The sequence below is a fragment of the Brassica napus genome, chromosome A2 (assembly GCF_020379485.1).
Source record: "Brassica napus cultivar Da-Ae chromosome A2, Da-Ae, whole genome shotgun sequence".
NCBI classification, from domain to species: Eukaryota; Viridiplantae; Streptophyta; class Magnoliopsida; order Brassicales; family Brassicaceae; genus Brassica; species Brassica napus.
The window spans coordinates 13,701,992-13,723,149 of NC_063435.1; the positions used below are offsets into that span (position 1 = coordinate 13,701,992).

Here is a 21,158-nt window from a genome sequence, read left to right on the forward strand (position 1 = left end):
GTGAGTAATATTAAAAATATATAATAATTATGTAAAACAAATGTCTACATATATAAATGTGAAAATATATACCCGCACGGTTGTGCGGGTGGAAATCTAGTTATCATTTATTTAAAATAATCAACTAAAGCACTATCAAGTTGAAGTGTTTAACTTTAAGTAAAAGAATTGGAATTAACTCCTGATGACTTTTAGAAGCATATCATGAAGCGTATCATAAAGCACTGGTCCAAAGGATTACATATTTTGGCTTATTTGCTTAACCATAAAGATGCAATTCTTATAATAATCATACAGTTTTGGAACATAGTTGTTGGTAATCGAACTATTATAATTTTTCTCTTAATAATGAATAACTGTGAGATTCTTGTCAGCAATTAAAATAAACATTTTAGCCTCATTATTTGAATAGTAACTATATCTTAAGCTATAGTAAATCAAACAAATTGCAAAATTATTCATTAGGCAATGATTAGTACAAGGTGATCATTTTGGTTTAATTACGGATCCAGTTTGGTCTATTTGAGTCTAAGAAAACTTTAACCAAAATCAATCCAAATTAGTTTGGTTTGTATTCGGCTTGGTTCAGTTTGAGTTCAATTTAGTTTTAGTTCGGTTTAATTTAGTTTTATTTGTATTTAATTTGTTCAGTTCAATTGAATTGATGTTTTAGTTTTGTTCGGTTATCAAAATATAATTGATAAAACACAAACAAATCATCATTTGACATGAAAGCATTATTTTCTTCGTATTTTAATGCAAATACAAACATCTTAATAAAAACTTAGAAGAAGAAGTCCAATAGTTTTACGTTATTATTTTCAATCCTATTATATTTATAGGTAATTTTTTGGTTTTGATGTTAATGTATTAGATTCATATTTATTTATTTTATTTTTAGTTGTGTTTTTTATTCATTTAGAAATAAAATGTATAAATATATTAAATCTTAATATTATTAGGATACTCATTTTATCTAATTAAATATACTTTATTTTGTTGTTCGATTCGGTTTAAACCGAACCAAACCAAACCATTTGAGTTGATAAAATTTTGAGCCAAATGGTTTAGATATATATTTTGGTTTAGTTTGGATCGGATGAGTCAGTTTGGTTTGGTTCGATTCAGGAATTTGTCTAGCCCTTTCCCTAGTGATAGTGATCACGATAATGATTTGGTTTGGGGAAGATTATCTAACTAAGGCCAAATATAATATAATGCAGTACGATTTGTTTCTATAAGCCCATTAAACCCATGTTAGTGGTGACCACTTAAGTTTCATTAATAAATTAGTCAGCATTTTAGATCGTTGACCGTGGAGTGGTTAGACTATTATGAAAAGCCCAACGAGATGCTGACACGTGTCATTCTGATTAAGAAAGAGATTTGTCTGTTGCCTGATTTGTGCTTCCCCCTAATAAACAGCAAAACCCCGTTTCAAGTTGAAGAAGCCAACTTCTGAAACAATGCAAATGGGAGATGATAATCCCAGGATCATGTTCGGTGTGATCATCAGCGTTTACGTTGATCGTCAAACGACGACCGTCCGATCGTTTCGAGCGAGACCGAGAAATGAAGGGATGTGGAAGCGTGGGATCGGAAGGACGAACGGATATGATCGGAGAGCGAATCTTTTAGCTCATATTCGTCAGCTGAGGTCTGAAAATGAAGCCGGAGATTCGAAACGCGACGGCGTAGAGAGTGAAAACGTACCCGACCGGCCGAACGCGAAGGTAACGTTGAACTGATTTTCATTTCTTTGTTACTCAATTGACATAATGGGCCTTAACTTAAGGAGGAGATATGGGCCATGGGTTATGAAAGTAAGCTTCTGTTTGGTGACTTGTGTTTATACTTTACGCAAAGATTAAAGAGGAAGTAAGCGGTTGCATCTGGAATGTATAATCTGATTTATGTAACACTTAATCCTCTTGGTTCTTACAACTAAAACCATATTTCTTACTACTTTTTTCAGTAAATAAGTAAACTGTAGTTTTAAGCTAAATTCGGATGTTAAGTAATTTTACCTTGTTGTGATTATTAAAATGGCAGAAGAAGAAACGAAGGTGGATAAGAAAAATGATGAGTAAGTTCCGGTTACCGTTTCTCCGGCCATTTCGACGGAAAAACAGGACGTGGAGATACCGCCAATTTGTTCCAGATGAAGAAGAGGGAGAAGCAAAGAGCAGAGCTTACAGTTCAGATCTTTGGGTACTACTTCTACTTCGTCTTTCAAATTATATTTTATAGTATATGCAACTCGTTTTATTTGAAATTATGCTTAATTAGTTTGTTTTCTGAATGAAGAAAAAGCTTAAACATGTGGTCGGAGGGTTATCACGCGGCTGCATACGAAGTAGAAGAGACTCATGAAGACAATTTCAAGAAACAGACTGTTGTCCGAAGTTAGCAGTGAGGAATGATTACATCTTTTTTTCTTTCCACATAGCCTTTTTATTGTTCTCCCAGAACTTGAGGACAAATCAATACATAAAAATATGAAATCAAAAGAAACTGGAAAAAGGCATAAGAGCCTTATTAAGAGTACAACAATGCATAAACAAGAATACAATTACAGAAAATACATATTTACATGAAACTAAATTTTAAAAAGGGACGACTGCAAGTTTATTGAATTCCATGTATGGCTAATCATGTTAGCCTTTTTATACTGCTCCTGCAATTTTGAAGTCATGCTAGAGAGAATTTGGTTTGGTTAAGTTAAAAGTTACCGACCTCTATTGCCACCTCTCTGGTTCCTATGGACGAGAAAACCTGAACGGCTTGGAGGAGCAGGGGACCGTGAAGATGATGCAAAGTCACTCGACTCCATATCAATAAACCGAATATGACGGTTTTGTCCTCGCCATGAATCAAGATCCAATACGCCGTTGTTGCTCAAAGAATCATCTGAGCTGTAATCTTCTTCATCTTCTCCATCATAAACACCTCCCCTACGCGGCTCTATCACATAATCTCCCAACACAACAGCACCTGGGGTCGATGACATTATCGTGCTGATCACGTCTCTCCTGTCTCTTTCCCTCTCAAGCCTCTTCCACTTGGTCTCAAGAGCTGGATCAATAGCTCTAGGGCAAGCATGTGGGTGTTTTTCCGTCATGTGTTTCTTGAGCTTCTTGAAGTTTCCCTTAAAGGAACAGTTTTCCTGCATACAAGTCCTTCTCTTGGAGTTGAAATGCGCCCGTGCTTCTTCCACAACGGTCCAGCCTTTCACTTGACCTCTGCACAGCGGACACAAAAGAGGTAGCTGTTCACTGCCGTGTGATTTCCTGTATTGGTCAAGGCAGTTGGCGAAACGGGTGCTTGTTGCGCACATGTAAGGACGGCATCCTTTGTGATAGGACGAACAGAGGAGAAGAACAGCGTTGTGTGGAGACTCCAGACATACTGAGCATTTTGTGCCAGACCATTGTTTCTTGCAACAAGACGGTGGTAATGGGTATGGTGCAGTAATGTGAGCCCTAGGATTCACTTTCTTGATTTTCCCCATTCAAAACCTATTCAAACACAAGAGACCATGGTACACAACTCTATTTAGTGTAAGCTTTCAAGTTGTGAAAGCTAATGAAACAGTAACATCCATGTGAAATCAACGAACTATCACTAATAACGCTCTAAGCGACGAGTTGACCATGGAATTGAAAGAATGTTCAATGCTCACTAACAGCTATAGACCACGGATCTGGATCCGGATCCGAAAATCCGACTCAGGAAGTCATGCATAAGCAGATAAGCTACAAGATAACTACACTACTTGTACGCAATCGAGCGAGTGTTAATCCGAAAATGGTAATCACAAATCAAAGCCACAACTAGATCTAAAGATATTGAGCAATTCGAATCAACAATTCACGCAAGAACAAGCAAATCATCAATGCTAAACGAAGATTTTCGATCCACGTGTTATCGAGACGAATCATACAGTTCAATATTAAAGAAGAATCAAACAATGATTCGAGATCTTTCGCTAAAACAGAATCCTAATCGAGAATCTAAGATAGATCGTAGACCTGGCTTTACCGAATCTTATCTGAAGCGAAAATGGCGAAATTCAATGATGTAATAGGTTACTGGATGGGTGAGAAGGCGCGAGGTAAACATACCGGGGGAGATCACGGTGGTTTCCGTAGGATGAGAGAGCTCCGGAGCTTCAAGGATGTTCGAAAAGGGAAAAGCGATTGCTTCTACTCATTGGCGTACGCAAACAAAGCCAGAGAGACTTTTTGTTTTTAAACTTGCGGTTATATTCCTGAACGCCGTCGTTTTAATGCTACTGTGTTGATATATGGGCCCTGGGCCATTTCTGTTCCTTTCTAAGAGCCAACAATTCAACTAACATAACTCAAATAATTTAAATCATTATATTCAAAACTTTAAAATGATTTCTATTAAATTGACAAATCTATTGTTATTAGTGAATTTTAAAAACTTTTCAAAATCCAGGGTATTGGAAATTTTATGTAATTGTTGTTGGCATTGTCACTACTATGCTCTATCTTTGGAATTGTTGAATATGCGTTGGTCAATCTTATATAGCTATTTAATGATATGTAGATGACTGTTAAACCTTTTTGCATTTTGTATTGTGTACAAAAGAAAATGATTTCAGTAAAACATAGCTACATTACTGAGATCTTTGCTAATTATAGCTTTAGATTTTAGGTTTTTATTTTCTACTTTTCTTTTGTCTTAAAAAGAACAATATAATAATATTAGTACATGTCTTTTCATTTGTAGTTACTTAATTTTGATTAACTTGTATTCTTTTCAGTAATTTTAGATTAACCATCTTTATTTTCATAAACCACCAAAAGAAAATCTAGTTACAAGAAGCAAATGCACAAATAAATGTTACTAATTTGTCTAAACCAAAGTGCTTAAACAAATACTATAAACTATAAATTATTTTTGAAATACCAGTTTTTAATTAAAAAAAAATCAAGCGGGGCAAAAGAGAGTGTAGACTGGAGTCATATCAGGTGAAAACATCCCGAAGCTCTCCTCCACCGGACCTTGCTTCTGATTCTCTCTAAACATCTCAAACAAAAACACATCCACCGCAGTCTCCGGTCGACGAGGCGTCCGCATCCGCGTAGCTCCTCCACACGTCAAGAGCCCCAAGTTATACGCCCTCGCGTTATCAACACTCGTGTACGGTGGATTCCCTTCCGTAGGCCACCCTGATTCCGCGACCGTCACGACAACATTCCTTGCATTGATCTTCTCCAACGCCGCGTTGAATCCATCAACCATCGCCACAAACATGTTGCTGTACTTCAAATCTCCGTCGATCACTACAGGAGTGTTTGATTTGAAAACCGCGTAATCGAGAGATATATCCTTCGGATCCGACGCGTACGCGAAGTACGGGTATATATTCGCCATGAGAGGCGAGTTCGTCTGGGAGAGTATCGATGAGATCTCCGTCATGATCTCGGTCAGATCCGGGAGGAAACTCGCAGCGGAAGGAGGATACGAGTTCTCCAAAGCGCTCATCGCAACAACCGTCGTGACAGCGATTCCTGAGACGCCGGAGTTTGTCAACGCGGTGTTGACGTTTCTGATCGCGGCGGCGACGAACGGAGCGATGTCTCCGGGGAAGACTTCGTTCCCGATCGTGACCCATTTGATTGCGACGTCGTTTTTGTAAGGGAGGATCCATGTGGCGACGAAGTTAGTTGCGGCGGCGGGGTCTTGGGCTAGGGATTGGATCGCTTCGTTTCGTGGACCGAACGCGACGGAGAGACCTGAGCCGCGAAGAGCTTCGAGCATATCGGCGAAGGGCTCGTACATACGGATTGCGTCGATGTTGTTGCGCTTGTATAAAGCTATTGTATCTGCCGGGGATGGGAGGTTGTTGCCGTTGCGGCCGTAACAAACTCCGGTGATGTCCCCTGCAACGCCTACAAAAAGGCGGGAGTAAAATTAAGTTTCGGTTTATTAAGATGAACCAAACCGGTTTTGAATTGAACGGAAATAAAGACACCAAAGAAAATAGGCGGATGACTAAACCGGATCATATAACCAAAGAAAACCAAATTAAATAATAAACATAAAGAAAAATTTAATTATCTGAAGCCAACGTTTTTCTTTGTTAAAGTATGTAGTATGATTGGGAAATCTAGTTTGGTACGATTTATATATACTCATTACCAGCTGGGCAAATGATTTGGATGAACAAGAAGAGCATCGAGATAACAGCAACTAAACCGGTCGGTTTGGAATCCATTGATGTTTTTTTTTTTCTGGTGTGTGTAGGAGATTAGGAAGAATGTATATGATGATCCTTTTAATATTTGTGTGTGAAGATGTTCATGTTAGTTGAATGCGGGATGTATTTAAAGGTAACATTTTAGGAAGCATGCATTAGTACTTAAATGACATTTGATAGTAGATATTTCTAGTATAATCAAGGTTTTGGAGCATGAATTTGAGGCTTGCAGCATTGAAATAAATGAACAGTGACAACTAGTACAATGCACAAGAACATTTTAAGACGTGATCAAATAACCTTTTAATCTTATTATGGTTGTACAAGAACATCTTATATAATAAAGTAGAGTATTCTCCCTCCTCCTTCCTCCACGACCTCAAGGAGAGATGGGCAAATTGAGCCACGTGTCGGCACTAAACCAAACCTCTCTTCCGTCACCTTTTCGGACTGGGCCGTACTTTTTCAAGGGCGAAGTCCAATATTTATGAAGCCCACCAGGACTACTCTCCTCCTGCGTTTCCCCTACTCTGTTCAAATTCACCGAAATCCTCAGCCTACAGTTCCAGGTTTCTGTAACGCTTTTCATAGACGACGAACAATTTTATTTACTTCTCACCATTAAATCAGTCCTTCAGTCTCTCACACTACGTGAATTCAATTACCTCTATCTCAAAAGTTCAGATAAAAACCGTAAAAAGTCATTCTATAAATACAGTCTAAGAAATCTTCAAATCAAGCTGATTCAACAGAATAAAATCTCTTGCTTACAGCACAACCTGCAACAATGTAGGTTTCTCGAGCCCTTTTTCTGATGTTAACACCGGTTGCTGATACTATCATCACGCGTCTTGTGCGATTCTAGAAAGCCCGAGACGTTAACAAAAGAGGGGAACTGATGGGAGTGGACACGCTCCTTCTTGATGAAAAGGTTTGTCTCCTTAGGTTCCTTTATTGTGGCTGAACTTGACAGATTCTCATACACTCAGGACCTCTAATTGTGTTTGCTTCTTTCCCAGGCGACGCTTATCCAAGTGTACATGGCTTAATACTTCCCGTCATCTGCTGAGAGAAGGTGCAACTTACGAGATCAGCCGGTTTGATGTTATAAGTAGCAACACCGAATACAAGCAGGACCGGTATGACTACATATGTTACATAATTTATATTTTGATTGTAACATGTAACAACGGTTTGCTGCAGGTCTACAACTGTTAGTGCAAGTGTTTATAACGCACAAGCCGGCCAGCTAAAAGAAAAGTTCTTGGCAGTGGGTGTGCCGAAGGTCATCGTCGCTACCAGCATTAACCCCAAGTTCGTATGAGGTAAACCTTTTGCATATGACTTTCAGGACATACATTTGCAAACCTGCTATAATCACACATTAACTTCCTAACAGTTACATGGAGTCTTTCTGTGGATGCTAATCCTAGGACACGTTCCTACTTTGACAACGAAACAAGAGCCACTGAGACCTTTGTTGGCAGGTTACTCCCTATAACAACTAAAATTTAAACTTGCTTTTTTGGAAATCAATAACAACTGCACAGACACGTACGTATTGGTCAATAGTTTTCCTGATGAATTTATCTCTCTTTCCATCTTCATTTCTAATCTGATCATAACAAGAAAGACATTTTTTCCCTATCATCATCTTCAATTCCTCACTCTCTCTTTTCATCTGCATTCATGATCCTGATTTGATATTTTTTTGATACAAAGGGTGATTTGGTTTCATTATTTATTCTTCATCTAGCTTTGAATTGCATTGTTCGAGTTTGTGTGGGTGGTGAAAGCAAAATAACAAATTGTAGCAGGGACCATGCATCATCTGACCCTGGAGATGCTTGAGGCTGGGCTGCTGGGGAAGAAGCTTTATGAAGCAAAAGTGTTGGTGAAGCCATGGTTGAACTTTAAGAAGTTGCACGAGTTAAAGCGTGTCTATGATGATGACCCTACCATTACTCCCTCCTATTTTTGTTGCAAATAAGGTATGACTACATATGTTACATATATGTATGGAAGACAAAGATTCATCTTAAGAAAGACTTTAACCATAATTTGGTTTTGTGGATCAGATGAGTATGAATCTGGATGGAGGAAGTTTCTAGAGATGATCCAGAAGTTCAGAATGTTTGCTGATCATGCATAGTTGCATACTAACACTAAGGTATGTCTTCAAATATTGTCAAACACATGAAGGGCTAAGCAAATGAGAGCTTTGAGAATTCAAATCCAAACCGACAATTTGTTACGTTCACAGATTAAATGGAACAGACAGCTAACATGTATTTCTTTTATAGTCAGTGCTTGTGTAGTGTTATTGATGGTTCTCTCCTGTTTGAATGCACGTACTGGCTTTGATTGTTTATGTTGCCTTTGAGTTATCTTCCCTTGATGAGTCATTACTGTGCTTCAGTGTCAATATATGTCGTTTGGGGATGACTTCTACTTTTTTTCCATCTTTTTCATTTCCATTCACGTTCTTAGTAAGACCTTACTGTGTCTAATTAATGAACTTCTTACTGGGTAGTCTTTTCTAGACTTTAAGCTAATGGTGTATCTCATGTGTATTTGTGTTTCTGAAATTGGGATGTATTCCTTTATCGAGTTTTTGTGAGAATTTATTTAAAAGTTATTGGTCATAATTAGATTGGTATTGCATTAGCCTGCAATGAATCGTAATTCGAAATGTGAGCATAACTACATACGTTTGTGAAGCAGTCGTACGTTTGTCATGTTCTTCCTTTTGCAGCATTATTCACAAAGTTACCACCCAATATTTATCAGTGCCTATGAAACATGAGTCCTGTAATATTGTGTTCAATAGTTTCTCTACGTCCGCACCCAAACACTTATCAGTCTTCATCCCTGGCTTGCGCAGTTTTAGTTACGAGTATGGATGCCAGTATGGCACTGTGTAGGATGAACAACCTCGGTGGATGTTGTCAGCCTTTCCTCTTCCATCACACGCAAAATAACTACTTACGTTGTATGAAGACTATGGTGCAGTTTAATGTTTGTGGTCTTTTTTCATTCATTACCTCTTAAAAATAATTTGTCATAGTTGGGTTGTCATCGGCAATGCCTATTTGGGTTTACCAAAAATTATTTCCTTTTATTTCCAACCGAATATTTGGATTTCCAATGAATAAGAAATATTATTTTTAAAATTTCAGTGATTTATATATATTAGCATAAATTTACAGGAATATGAAAAAGTATTTCCTTTTTCACTACAAACTAAAATTCTCTTTTAACATTTTTCTACCAAAAATAATAAATACAATTATAATAATATATTTTACATATATATAAAATTAGTTTTTTTCCTTTTTGGTGATAGTTCATCGTATATGATGTACATCAATTCATTTAATAATATAAATAAGAAATGCCATCTATCATTTTAAATAAGTTAGATACAAAAACTAAATAAGATAAAAGGCTATTTCTTATTTTATACCATAAATTAGAATTATTTCAACATGTTTTATATAAACTTGATTATGCTAATATATTTTAACCTAAACCAAGCTGAATTTTATAAATAACTGAGATGTTCATATGTTTTACGGCCAGAAAAATGAGAGGAAAAAAAACAAATAGCCCTGAAATGAACCAACAACCAACGATCTATGCCTAGCCGAAATCGTTAATTTTATAGTCGATAAATGACAAAATGCAAAGATCTCAAAATTTTTATTGACTGCAACGAATGCTCAATTCACTATTAACAAGTATTAAAATACACACAACAACAAACTATTGATAAAAAATACATAATATATTAACCAATCACATGTTGCAAAACAAAATGACAACAAGAATATAAATTTCTTAAAGAACACTACGACAAGAAACATCACCCCAACATCACTTCAGTGTAACTAAAAAATATTTCAAATTGATTAATGAAGTTATTAAGTTTTAAAATAATTTATTTTAATTAGTGAACAATTTTTAAAATATTAGATCATCAAACAATTGCTTTTTTTGTATCAATTATTCAAAATTATTTACTATTTATGCACCAATATTTATTTTGTTAGTAAATATAAAATCTGAATAATGTACTATCAAATACATGTTAAAAATAAAATAATGTTTATTTTCTAAATAGTAAAGACTAATGTTAGGTTATCATAATGTCTAACCAATTAATATACTTTTATCGCGGTAAATATTTTTTTTCCACATCGTTTAAATAAATAATTAAACATAAAAATATCAGTATATTCGGTGACACAAAAAATCAAAAATAATCTATATTCTTCGTTTTTAATCTAATGCTTGCAGTTTTAAAAATAATCTTCTACTTACTATCCTAACTAAAATAGAGAAGTATTTTTCAAAATTATGTTTTCGTAATGTTTTTTAAAATGAGAGATATACTTGCAATGTCTAAGAAAAAAATTAATGTTACAAGATTATACTTATATCATAAATACTAATTACAAATTTATGATGTTTATATGTTTAACATTTATATACTTACCCGCCCCGCCCGTAGGGCGGGTTAACCCCTAGTAGTTCACTATTTGTCACTTTCTGAGAGAGTTTTGCCAATTAAAGCCAGACTGTTACCATAATATTGGAGATCATTATACAGTAGTAATCTACATCTCATAAAAATGTTTAAACAACATTATGATTAACCGAATAAACTAGTGAACTAAAAAAACAACATTATAAATAACTGAATAAACCAAAAAAAAAACATTACAAATAACTGAAATTGCTGCAATACCTAATTATATATATGATTTAATTCAACCACCCAATTTTTTTTTTCAGTCATCTAATTTTTTGGCTAATCAAATGAAAACCAAAGCATTCTGAACATAACAGATTCTAGTTTAATTAATGGGATCTAAGATTCATTTTCATATCAATGCATAGATATGTACCACATCACATGCAATTTATATATACCTTCATCTGAACCAATAAAAATCAAAATTCTTTTTTTTTTTTCTAATTCTGTTCTGACTTCTAAGACAGAGCAAATCCAACAGGAATCAAAAACAGTGGTACCGTCAAATCAAACACTACGAAAGCACCAGAAAGTTCAAAGAGAATCCAAAAGAAAATCATATTTGGATATGAATGAACTTCTGGAAAAAGGTCTGACCAATATCTTCATTAACTACCAAAAGAGGGATTAGACAGTAATTAAAAGGGAGGTAAAGACGGAAAAAGCATCATATATCCGTACGCTTCTGTGAAAGAATATCTCGCGAGTCATCCAACGAGTCAAAACCCACCACGTGTCGAAACAGATGAGGTGCACGAGTGATACCCTACGCCTCACACCTGCCTATCATACTCTCTGAATAAAAAGCCTGAAAAAACCGTTCCTCTGTTTGCATTAGGGGTGGGCACTTTACCCGAAATCCGAAGTGGCATCCGAACCCGATCCGAAAAATCCGAACCGAAATCCAAACCGAAGTAAAAAAATATCCGAACGGGTATTAAATTAGGAGAGATTGGATATCCGAATCCGAACGGGTAATATCCGAACCCGAATGGATATCCGAAGATAACCGAAGATATATATAATTAACCTTATATTTTTAATTTACATCTTTTATTTTATATAAAATATTTATATTGATACTACACATACTTTAAATTCATATGATATATATACAATTACGTAGAAGATGATTTGCTATGCACTTAAAATACATGTCAAACTTTTTATTTCAACAATTAACAAAAAGTTACATCCAAAATTTAAAAACAATAACCAAATTAATGTCTTTTTAGTATGAAAATGTTATATTCAAATCTATTAACCATTCAATCTATTAAAAATACAAAAAATAGTTAAGTGAAAGTTATATATTTAAATACAAAAAATTTGAAAAATGAAAATTTTAATTTTTTTTTCAAAATCTAAATATCCGAACCCGATCCGAAATAACCGAAACCGAACTAAAAATACCCGAACCCGACCCGAAGTACAGAAATACCCGAACGGGTTCTACACCTCTATACCGAAATACCCGAAAATCCGAAATACCCGATCCGAACCCGAACGGGTACCCGAACGCCCACCCCTAGTTTGCCTGCAAATGACGCGAAAATATCTCTGACAAAAATAAAAATTAAAAAAAAAGAACCGAATCTGGGGGAAAGGATCCGAAAGAACATGAACCCTAGAAATTCGAAGAAACCCTAATCTTAGCCACGCTTTTTATTCATCTTCTTCAATCGTTTCGAATCTGAAACTGGCACGGCGAGAGCTAAGCTAGGGCTAGGTTTGGGCTTCGCGAAATTAGGGTTTTGTTTCTCCCGTTATCTGGGAGGAGGAAATTGACGGCGGATTACGGTTAAGTGTTCCGTTTCATGGGCGGCGCGGGAGTCTACGGTGGTGGTTTGTGTCGGTCATGAACGTTGACCAATGCCAGTGGCCGGAGAAGATGATGTGTATGGGAGTGGACGGAGGTTGTGGTGCTGAAGAGAAGGAGAATGATAAGGGAGTCGATTTGTTAGCTCAGGCTAGCAAACATCTCTCGGAGAGGTCTCCTTATGATGTTCCTGAAGATGGTTTAGCTCTGGGGTTAAGTGTGAGTACTCTGCCTGTTGTGTTAGCTAATTTGTTGAACCAAAAGGATGACAAGAAGCGGCATAAGAAGTCTCACCATGGGACTGAGACTAAGAAGAAGAAGTCTTCTAGGGTAGGGGAGAAGTTGAGAGCTGGGAGTATATGGGTTGAACATGATGACTACTTTAGGCGCTTAGAGGCTCCTGATTTAGAAACTTTGTCAGATTTAGCTTCTCTACGTTCTTTATCTTCTAGAAACTGCTTTTTAGTTCCATCCGCTAGTATTCAACAGAGGGAAACTGATGCGACTGCTAGAAACGAGGATGCTGTTTGTGGAGAAGAAACTAAAGACATTCTTAGTGAAGGGGTAAACGAAGTTGTTGGTCATCAGCCAATGAGTGTTGATAATGTGGGCGATGAGATCTCTTCTGGTGGTTTAGAATGGATTGTAGGTTGTAGAAATAGGATTTTGTTGACATCAGAAAGGCCTTCCAAAAAGCGGAGACGTCTTGGTAGTGATGCTGGTTTGGAGAAATTAGTGGTTGCCGCTCCTTGCAGAGGGAATGCATTGTTATGTGATTTTTGCTGCACTGGTGAGGCCAAGGGATATCATCGCCAGTTGATTGTTTGCACTTCCTGCAAAGCTACAGTTCATAAAAAATGCTATGGTGTGGTTGAGGATACGGATAAGACATGGTTGTGCTCCTGGTGTGAGCTGGAGAATGGTGGTGGTGATAGTGAAAGACCGTGCTCGCTTTGTCCGAAAAAGGGTGGCGTTCTGAAACCTGTTCTCTCGAAAACTGAGAATGGTGGGCCACCGGAGTTTGCTCATCTGTATTGTTCTCTGTGGATGCCTGAGGTGTACATAGAAGACTTGAATAAAATGGAGCCTATCTTGAATTTGCCTGGAATAAAAGAAACTCGCAGGAAATTGTTGTGTAACTTGTGCAAGGTGAAATCTGGTGCTTGCACTCGATGTTGTTATGGTATGTATTGTTTCTTTCTGTGCATCCGGTCTACTTCTGAGCATGGGTAACATTTGAGATTCTTAATGACATGCTCTGTTCTATAGTCTGGGTCTTTTGCTTAAGCTGCTACTTCCTTGGAACAACTTAACAATTGTGCTAAAGATTCTAATACGACAAAGAAATAGGACTACTGGTAGAAAAAGCCTGCAGTTCACCTGAAATTGGGTTTTATATGCCTTTACTGTGCTATGCTCGCAGTTTTAGTCCAGATAACCCAATTGTCTAGATCATTTTTAAGTGGAACATGATTTGTTTGTTGACATTGTTAATAGCAGTGGAGTGTTATAATTTTTTACCAGGCTACCTTGTGATGATTGCATCTCTGATGAAGCAAAACGTTTATATCTTTATATTAATATCTTGTTATGCTTGGTTGCTGTGAAAGTGAAATTTCACCCAGCTTGGACCTAATCAAAATAAATAGGGAAATGTATATGCTCCTATGTTCTTACTTTATTTACTTATCCAAATTTATGGGTGCATCCTACTTTCCACACTTTTCTTTGATTCAAATATTTTGTCTTCGTTCTTTGGTGAGTATCTGATGACTTATTAATTATTTATTACATTTTCTTGATCACAGCAACATGCCGAGCATCTTTCCATCCTATATGTGCAAGGGAGGCAGGGAATAGGCTAGAAATCTGGGGAAAACATGGGTGTGATACTGTAAGTTTCATCACTTACAGAACGGAATCATAGACATTAGTGCTGTTTTTTTCTTTAACAATATAATAAATTTTTAGGTTGAACTGCGAGCTTTCTGCTCGAAGCATTCAGATATTCAAGATAGTGGAAGGCCTATAAACGGCGGAAATATTAATGCAGCTGATCCTCCTGTATGTCATCTTCCAACAGAATCTATAAGAGATCGCCTAAGTAATGATGAGACGGGAGTTGAAGTAGGAGCACAAGGTACAGGTTCTGATATTTCGAGAAACAGTGAGTTGCAAGAACTGGAATCACCGCGTTCAGAATTTGACAGGTCTGCAACAGACATTGTTGAATCAGGGATGACTGAGAGGAGAACTGATAATGAAAAAAAAACTCGATCCGAGTCTCTTAGTTTTGTACTGATTCTGAAAAAGGTGTGTAATAGCTACTAACTTAGATTATCTGTACCGGTTGACTCTCTTGCTCATTGATTAAACATTTTTTCAGTTGATCAGCCTGGGGAAAGTAGATGTGAAGGATGTGGCTGCAGAGATTGGGGTCAATCCTGATGCTTTGAATGCCAAACTTATGGTAACGCGTAATACTTCTCATATACCTGCTTAAAACGTCTGTGTTCTCATTGTGGCTTTCTGTATATTGATTTCAAATTTTTGCGTTACAGGACGGAGACTTGTTACCTGATTTACTAGGCAAGATAGTTAAATGGCTTAGCCAGCATGCACACATGGGTACTAGGGACAAATGCGGAAATATTAAAAGTACGAACACTACTAAATCTGAGCGTCGGGTAGCTAACTCTACTGAAGGCATTGTGATGTTAGATTCTGACATAGTAGATCCTGGTGTCTTTTCTTTGGAGCGAGCCTCTGCTGAAATTTGTACTGGTATTGGTTTTGTGGTTGATGAAGCTAAAGCTAATAATCCAGTTTTGAAAAAAGAAATCAGTGGGAATTTTCCATCTGATCATTCTCCAGAAGAACAGGTAATCTCACATGGTTAGCATACACAAATAGTTGCTACTTATTAATTATCAAAGACTGGTTAGTTATGTTACCAAAATTGAAACGTAGCTGCTTCGGTATTATTTTTTATGCGCAAGTATCTCCTGATGAGATTCTGGACGTTGTGCCTTGTTTCGTATATACAGAAACCAGTAGTGCTTGATCAGGAGTTTCGTCTTGGAAAAAATACAGTTCATCTTTCTGGTATGTTCTTCTATCTTTTCATTATATCTTCGTGCATATTCCATGTATCTATCCTCCGTATTTGCATCCTTCATGCAGTATTTTATTCATTTGTTATACATAGTTGCGTGGAATCATTTCTATTGAAGATACCTCTTCATGGTTTAATGTTTATCACGCTTAATGGATAATCACAGTTCGCTGCTGCTTATCTATTTTAATTTGTCGCATAGATAATCACGGAGAAAAATCAAATCCCAGCTCGTCTGGACTAATGGTGGAGAATGCCTTTTCCGTGGGGCCAAATAGTTCTCAAAACCGGGGAATTTTGAACGATCCAAGTCCTATGATCTTGGATCTCCTGTAAGCTCTAAAAACATTTGGGTTACAGCCTCTGTTCTTCTCCTGGCTTTACAAATATTCTACCCACTAAATCCTTTTTTTTTTTTATCTATGATGATTCAGTGATCATGAAGCATATCCTGGTTTCAATCCTCATCCTTATATTCACAAAGAATTGTCAGAGATGGGCAAGGGAAAGACCGTGAAAAGCAGCACGGATTCTTATGTGGATAGGATGACATCCGAACCGGATGGTAGAGACTCTATGCTTTATGCCACAGATTTTAGGACTTTTGGTAACATTATAACATTTGGCAGGCTCTGAAGAAGGAACCAAACATCTGCAGGACGCTGGCGATCATACTACCTGTTGTAATTCCCAAAGTCAGAGAGCAGGGTGCGGAGACACATTTTGTCGGTTAGCTAAAGCTAGGAAATTGGGCATACTGGATATGTCTCCTAAAGATGAAGTGGAAGGAGAACTTCTATATTATCAACTTCAGTTACTTGGCACCGGAGTTTCAAGAAAACAACTATCGGGTGATTTTTTAGCCCATTGTTTTATGCACTGTATAATAATTTATGTTATATTATTCTAAAGTTAATCCCTTTTCTCAGACGATCTAGCCTACGCAGTTACCAAAAAGCTACCCTGGAGATTGATGAACAGCATGGACGAATATGGGATGATGTTCTGGTCAACAAATATTTCCATGATGTCAGGGAAGCAAGAAAGCAAGGTAGGAAAGAGAAAAGACACAAAGAAGCCCAGGCTGTTCTAGCAGCTGCTACTCAAGCAGCAGCAACATCTTCTCGGAATACATCGCTCAGGAAAGATATGGCAGAAGAACCAGCTCAACAAGAAGTAGTTGCTTTATTTTGCTTTTTTACTGGATGTATGTATGTTATCTATGCCATAATTCTAATCTTTATCTTCTTGCTGGTTATAAATTGGACAGATGAGTACGCATAGACGTGGCAGCGCCCACCTAGTGCCACAGACAAAGGAAACACTTTTAAAGGTGCCTGTTTCCGGTCCACCATCTGAGAAGCGTTCTGATCAGCGTACACGAGAATTTTCATTAGAGAATCCACGAAGTTGTGACATCTGCAGACGCTCTGAAACTATATGGAACCTGATTGTGGTGTGCTCTAGTTGCAAGGTGATACGAAATTTCCTTAATTATTTTCTAATGTTTAACTGATGAAAGAATTGTGTTTTCTTAGACATCTTTAATGCACGGTATGATATCTTATCAGCCTCCAATTACAGGTTGCTGTTCACATGGATTGCTACAAATGTGCTAAAGAATCTACTGGTCCTTGGTACTGTGAACTATGTGCGGAATCTACTGGTTCTTTCAATTTTTGGGAAAAACCGTATTCTACTACAGAGTGTGCTTTATGTGGAGGCACAACTGGGGCTTTTAGGAAAGCCACAGATGGCCAGTGGGTTCATGCATTTTGTGCTGAGGTAAAGTTTCCTTGTGCATCAGTATGTGAATTACTATTTCAAGTAATGAACATTGCAAATACTTTTTATTTAATTTCTTGCAGTGGTCTCTTGAATCAACCTTCAGAAGGGGTCAAATAAATCCTGTGCAGGGAATGGTGGGTTTATATTACTGTAATACAGAATCATTATCATGTTTAAGAATGCTAAAGCTTAATAGATGATGCTTTGTTAGGAATCTCTGGCTAAGAACACCAACACTTGTTGTGTATGCCAACGGATATATGGTGCATGCATTAAGGTACGGAGTACTGACCCTTCCTTACTTAAGTATATGGGCAAAGATTGATCAAAAGCTTATTTGTCATTTTACAGTGTAGTTATGGTAACTGCCAGACGACATTTCACCCCACCTGTGCCAGAAGTGCTCGCTTTCATATGACTGGTGGTGGAAAACTTCCGCATAAGGCTTACTGTGAGAAACACAGCTTGGAGCAGAAGGCAAAGGTCTTATTCGTCATCTCTTTACTTATTTTCATAATGTCCCACTTTCTTCACAAGGTTACTTATATGTTTTGACTGTTGGCAGGCTAAATCTCAGAAACATGAGGCAGCGGAACAGAAAAGTCTCAAACATTATAGGGTATTAGTTCTTAGCAAAGGAAAAAAAATGGCTTTTCCATTTACAAATTATTTTTAATTCCTGGAAAATTTTGCTATTTCTCTTCCAGGTTGAACTTGAGAGGTTACGCCTTCTGTGTGAGCGTATAGTCAAGAGGGAGAAGCTAAAAGTAAGTTTTAATACCTAAACCTTGGATTTTTCTTCCATTGAAACAAATAAATATATAAATGGGCACTTGACGTCTTACTGGTGTATATTTGCAGCGAGAGCTGGCTGTTTCCTCGCATGAGATACTTGCTGCCAGAAGGGATCACGCTGCACGTAATCCATCTTCTCCTCCTGAAGTTTCATCGGACTCTGCTACAACGTCAATTAAAGGTTATCCAGATAGTAATATATCTGGCAGTGAAGCAATACAGAGGTCAGATGATATCACCATCGACAGCACTGCCTCTGTTAAGCAGCGGCGAGGCAAAGGTCTCGTTTTAATAGACACTGATCAGAAAACAGACGATAGTGCTACTTCCAGGGGTCGGTTTACTCGTAATCCAACCGAAAGCCAATTATTTTCTGTGAAAACCGTTCCACGCAAACATTGTATAGTCTCGCCAAGTGTTTCAGAGGAAGGAGATGAAGAATCAGAGACCAAGAAGGTGAGAAGAATCTTTTTGTCCTAAGTTGCATGCATTGTAAGTTTCATGACCTCTTTCTGCTCATTCATGACATCTTATACATGTTTTGTCTTGATAACTGATAATAGCAGCATGTAGAAACATTTGCGAAGGAGCTTGTGATGACATCGGATGAAGCTTCTTTCAAGAACCGGCGGCTCCCAAAGGGATACTTTTATGTTCCTGTTGATTGTCTGCAAGAAGACAAGCCAGATTCATCTGATAAGCCAATCAACCAAACTGTGCCTTATGGTGAGTGTGAGATTTGAGAGGGGAAAAAAAGGCTCATTTTAGATTCAGGGTAGTGAGAAAAAAGAGCTCCCCCTGTGACCTCATAAAAAGGAACAGTCACTTCATTCTGTTTGTATACAGTAGCTTAAGCAATAGGGGTAGAGCAGAAGTGTAAATATTCATCAATTGTGTCTAAAATTTCTTTAGTTAATATTCAACCTTTTTATTCACACTTTTATTGCTCAGTTTGACTCGAGTAGAAGAGAGACAATTAATATATAACAACAAAAGAAGCCACGCAAATGTTATCTTCACTTCTTTGATATTTGTATATACGTGTATGACAAGCCACTCGATCTTATGGCGACTACTCTATGTATGTGTGCCTTTTAACTGAATCTATATATGGTTGAACTGAAGATATTAAAAGCTGAAAGAAAATTAAATGTTTCATATAATCATATAATGAATATGATGAATATAACGTTTCAACAAAAAATGAATTTTATGTGACCATGTTGTACAATGCATCTCTTAGATGGTGCGACTCTTGCTTATCAAAGCGAGTAACCTGAAACAAAGTACAAACTATACCAAACTAAATTACATTAGCCGTGTTCTTTTGATAGCCGCTCCTAACTAGCGGTAGCGGCAAAGAATTCAACGTCACAAAGACAAGATGAACAATTTTGTCAGTGATTTTGATTATCACAGCTTGCCGCAGCGGCTGAAAAAGGTGATGCGACTGTCGCCTATATTTACAGCGTCCAATTTCGTTATCGCGTCTTGCCGCTGCGTCTCAGTTTTGTGTATCAGAAATTTCAGTAGCGGCCATTTTAGTCTTCGGTTCCGTCAAGTTCGGCTCCGTCGTAGTCTGTTTTTTCTGACGCTGACGCTGCGATCAGCGTTCATGAAAAGAACAGAGCTATTAAGTTCAGGTTCAGTATATAAATCTTCTATAATCAACATTTCGAAAAAGTCGAATTAAAAGTGGATCAAACACCGATGCACCAGTTGGAAGGCAAAAATTCGTATGTTTTAGTGCATTTAGTTTTTGAAGAGTTAGTTTTTGAATTTGAAGGACAAAAGAATGGCATAGTTTTGAATTTCACGAGTAATTAGATGTTCAAAGAAGGCTTAGCAAGGTTGGCCGTTCTCGGTTCGGTTCAGATTTTTGCTTTTTTTTATTTCGGGGTTTCTGAAGTTAAAATTTTTAGTTTCATTCGGGTATTTATACATTTTGGTTCGGATTCGGTTAGGATCTTCGAGGGTTTGGTCCAGGTTTACATAAACCGTTAAAATTATTTTTAAAGTTTGAAATTAACATATACTTTAAATTTTAAGACGGGTTTGATTCAAGCAGCTCTCATTACCTTAGTTGCTTGGCAGTGGATAGGCGAATTGGAGGTTTGGGTTAAAAATCTAAAAATAAAAATAATATATAACATATAATTTTAATAATTTATGCTAGAATACCTAAATTTCACATAAAAATTGGTTTGAATTGAATATTTGGATGAAGAACCAATAGACATTTCAAATATTTTTGGTGTTATGAGTATTATGTAGTTATTTCAAAAAATATTTACTTGGGCAACTTAAAAATATTTTATATATTTGAATATTTTTTTGATATTAAATCTAAAATTAATTAATATATTTAAGTACATAAATCTGATTCGGATATATTCACAATACCTAAAATTCAGTTCGTATTGGATATGGTTCACTTCTCTAGATAACTCGTTCGAGTATTTAGCCAGATTTAATTTGTTTAGTATTATTCTTAGGATCGGATTTGGTCCGGTTCTTCTAATTCAGGTCTATGCCCAACACTGCTTATCAGTTAGCTGTTCAGATTTTTTTTTTGTATTATCATTGCGTATTTCTTATCTTAATTAATGTAATTTTAAAATATCTAATGCTACATTTCTTTTTAGTAATTATTAATATGTTGAAACTTTATCACCGAATGGAGCTTATATAAAGAGCAAAGCAGGAGTGCAGGACATGCATCAAACCCAAAAAAAACATGCATGGAGCGCATCACGTAACACCAATTACACAAGTTTCTAACATATGAAATGGTATAGTTCAGTTAAAACTGGATAGTTTTATGCAAAACTTGCCAAAACACAAAATCACCCTACCAACATTTATGATTAAA

General features: G+C 36.8%; 3 protein-coding genes and 1 non-coding gene across 6 annotated transcripts; 2 read left to right on the forward strand and 2 right to left on the reverse strand.

Moving 5' to 3' along the window:
• Positions 1-1,420: 1,420 nt before the first annotated feature.
• LOC106422696 lies at positions 1,421-2,445 on the forward strand. Its single transcript, XM_013863477.3, has 3 exons — positions 1,421-1,733; positions 2,053-2,211; positions 2,308-2,445. The coding sequence occupies exons 1-3, from the start codon at positions 1,467-1,469 to the stop codon at positions 2,371-2,373; spliced, it is 492 nt and encodes a 163-aa protein (XP_013718931.1). The 5' UTR covers positions 1,421-1,466; the 3' UTR covers positions 2,374-2,445.
• LOC106422680 lies at positions 2,397-4,260 on the reverse strand. Of its 3 annotated transcripts, none has more exons than XM_013863459.3 (2): positions 4,125-4,260; positions 2,397-3,518 (listed from the first exon to the last, which is right to left on the reverse strand). In XM_013863459.3, the coding sequence occupies exon 2, from the start codon at positions 3,509-3,511 to the stop codon at positions 2,729-2,731; it is 783 nt and encodes a 260-aa protein (XP_013718913.2). In that variant the 5' UTR covers positions 3,512-3,518; positions 4,125-4,260; the 3' UTR covers positions 2,397-2,728. The 3 variants fall into 3 exon arrangements, with proteins under 3 accessions (XP_013718913.2, XP_022560686.2, XP_013718919.2); XM_022704965.2 differs by having other exon boundaries at positions 2,500-3,518; positions 4,042-4,219; XM_013863465.3 differs by having other exon boundaries at positions 2,500-3,518; positions 4,032-4,188.
• Positions 4,261-4,959: 699 nt separating this feature from the next.
• On the reverse strand, positions 4,960-6,250 carry LOC106412460 (putative glucan endo-1,3-beta-glucosidase GVI). The gene is made up of 2 exons (XM_022696495.2): positions 6,175-6,250; positions 4,960-5,924 (listed from the first exon to the last, which is right to left on the reverse strand). Exons 1-2 carry the CDS (start codon positions 6,248-6,250, stop codon positions 4,960-4,962), a joined length of 1,041 nt encoding a protein of 346 aa, XP_022552216.2.
• A 6,064-nt stretch (positions 6,251-12,314) lies between these two features.
• On the forward strand, positions 12,315-19,223 carry LOC106397785. Its single transcript, XR_007322747.1, has 19 exons — positions 12,315-13,771; positions 14,397-14,482; positions 14,560-14,901; positions 14,975-15,058; positions 15,150-15,470; positions 15,636-15,693; positions 15,906-16,035; positions 16,138-16,268; positions 16,333-16,554; positions 16,633-16,879; positions 16,974-17,177; positions 17,288-17,488; positions 17,572-17,625; positions 17,703-17,768; positions 17,843-17,974; positions 18,057-18,110; positions 18,199-18,258; positions 18,353-18,742; positions 18,850-19,223. It is a non-coding gene; the product is annotated as an uncharacterized LOC106397785 (transcript).
• Positions 19,224-21,158: the final 1,935 nt, after the last annotated feature.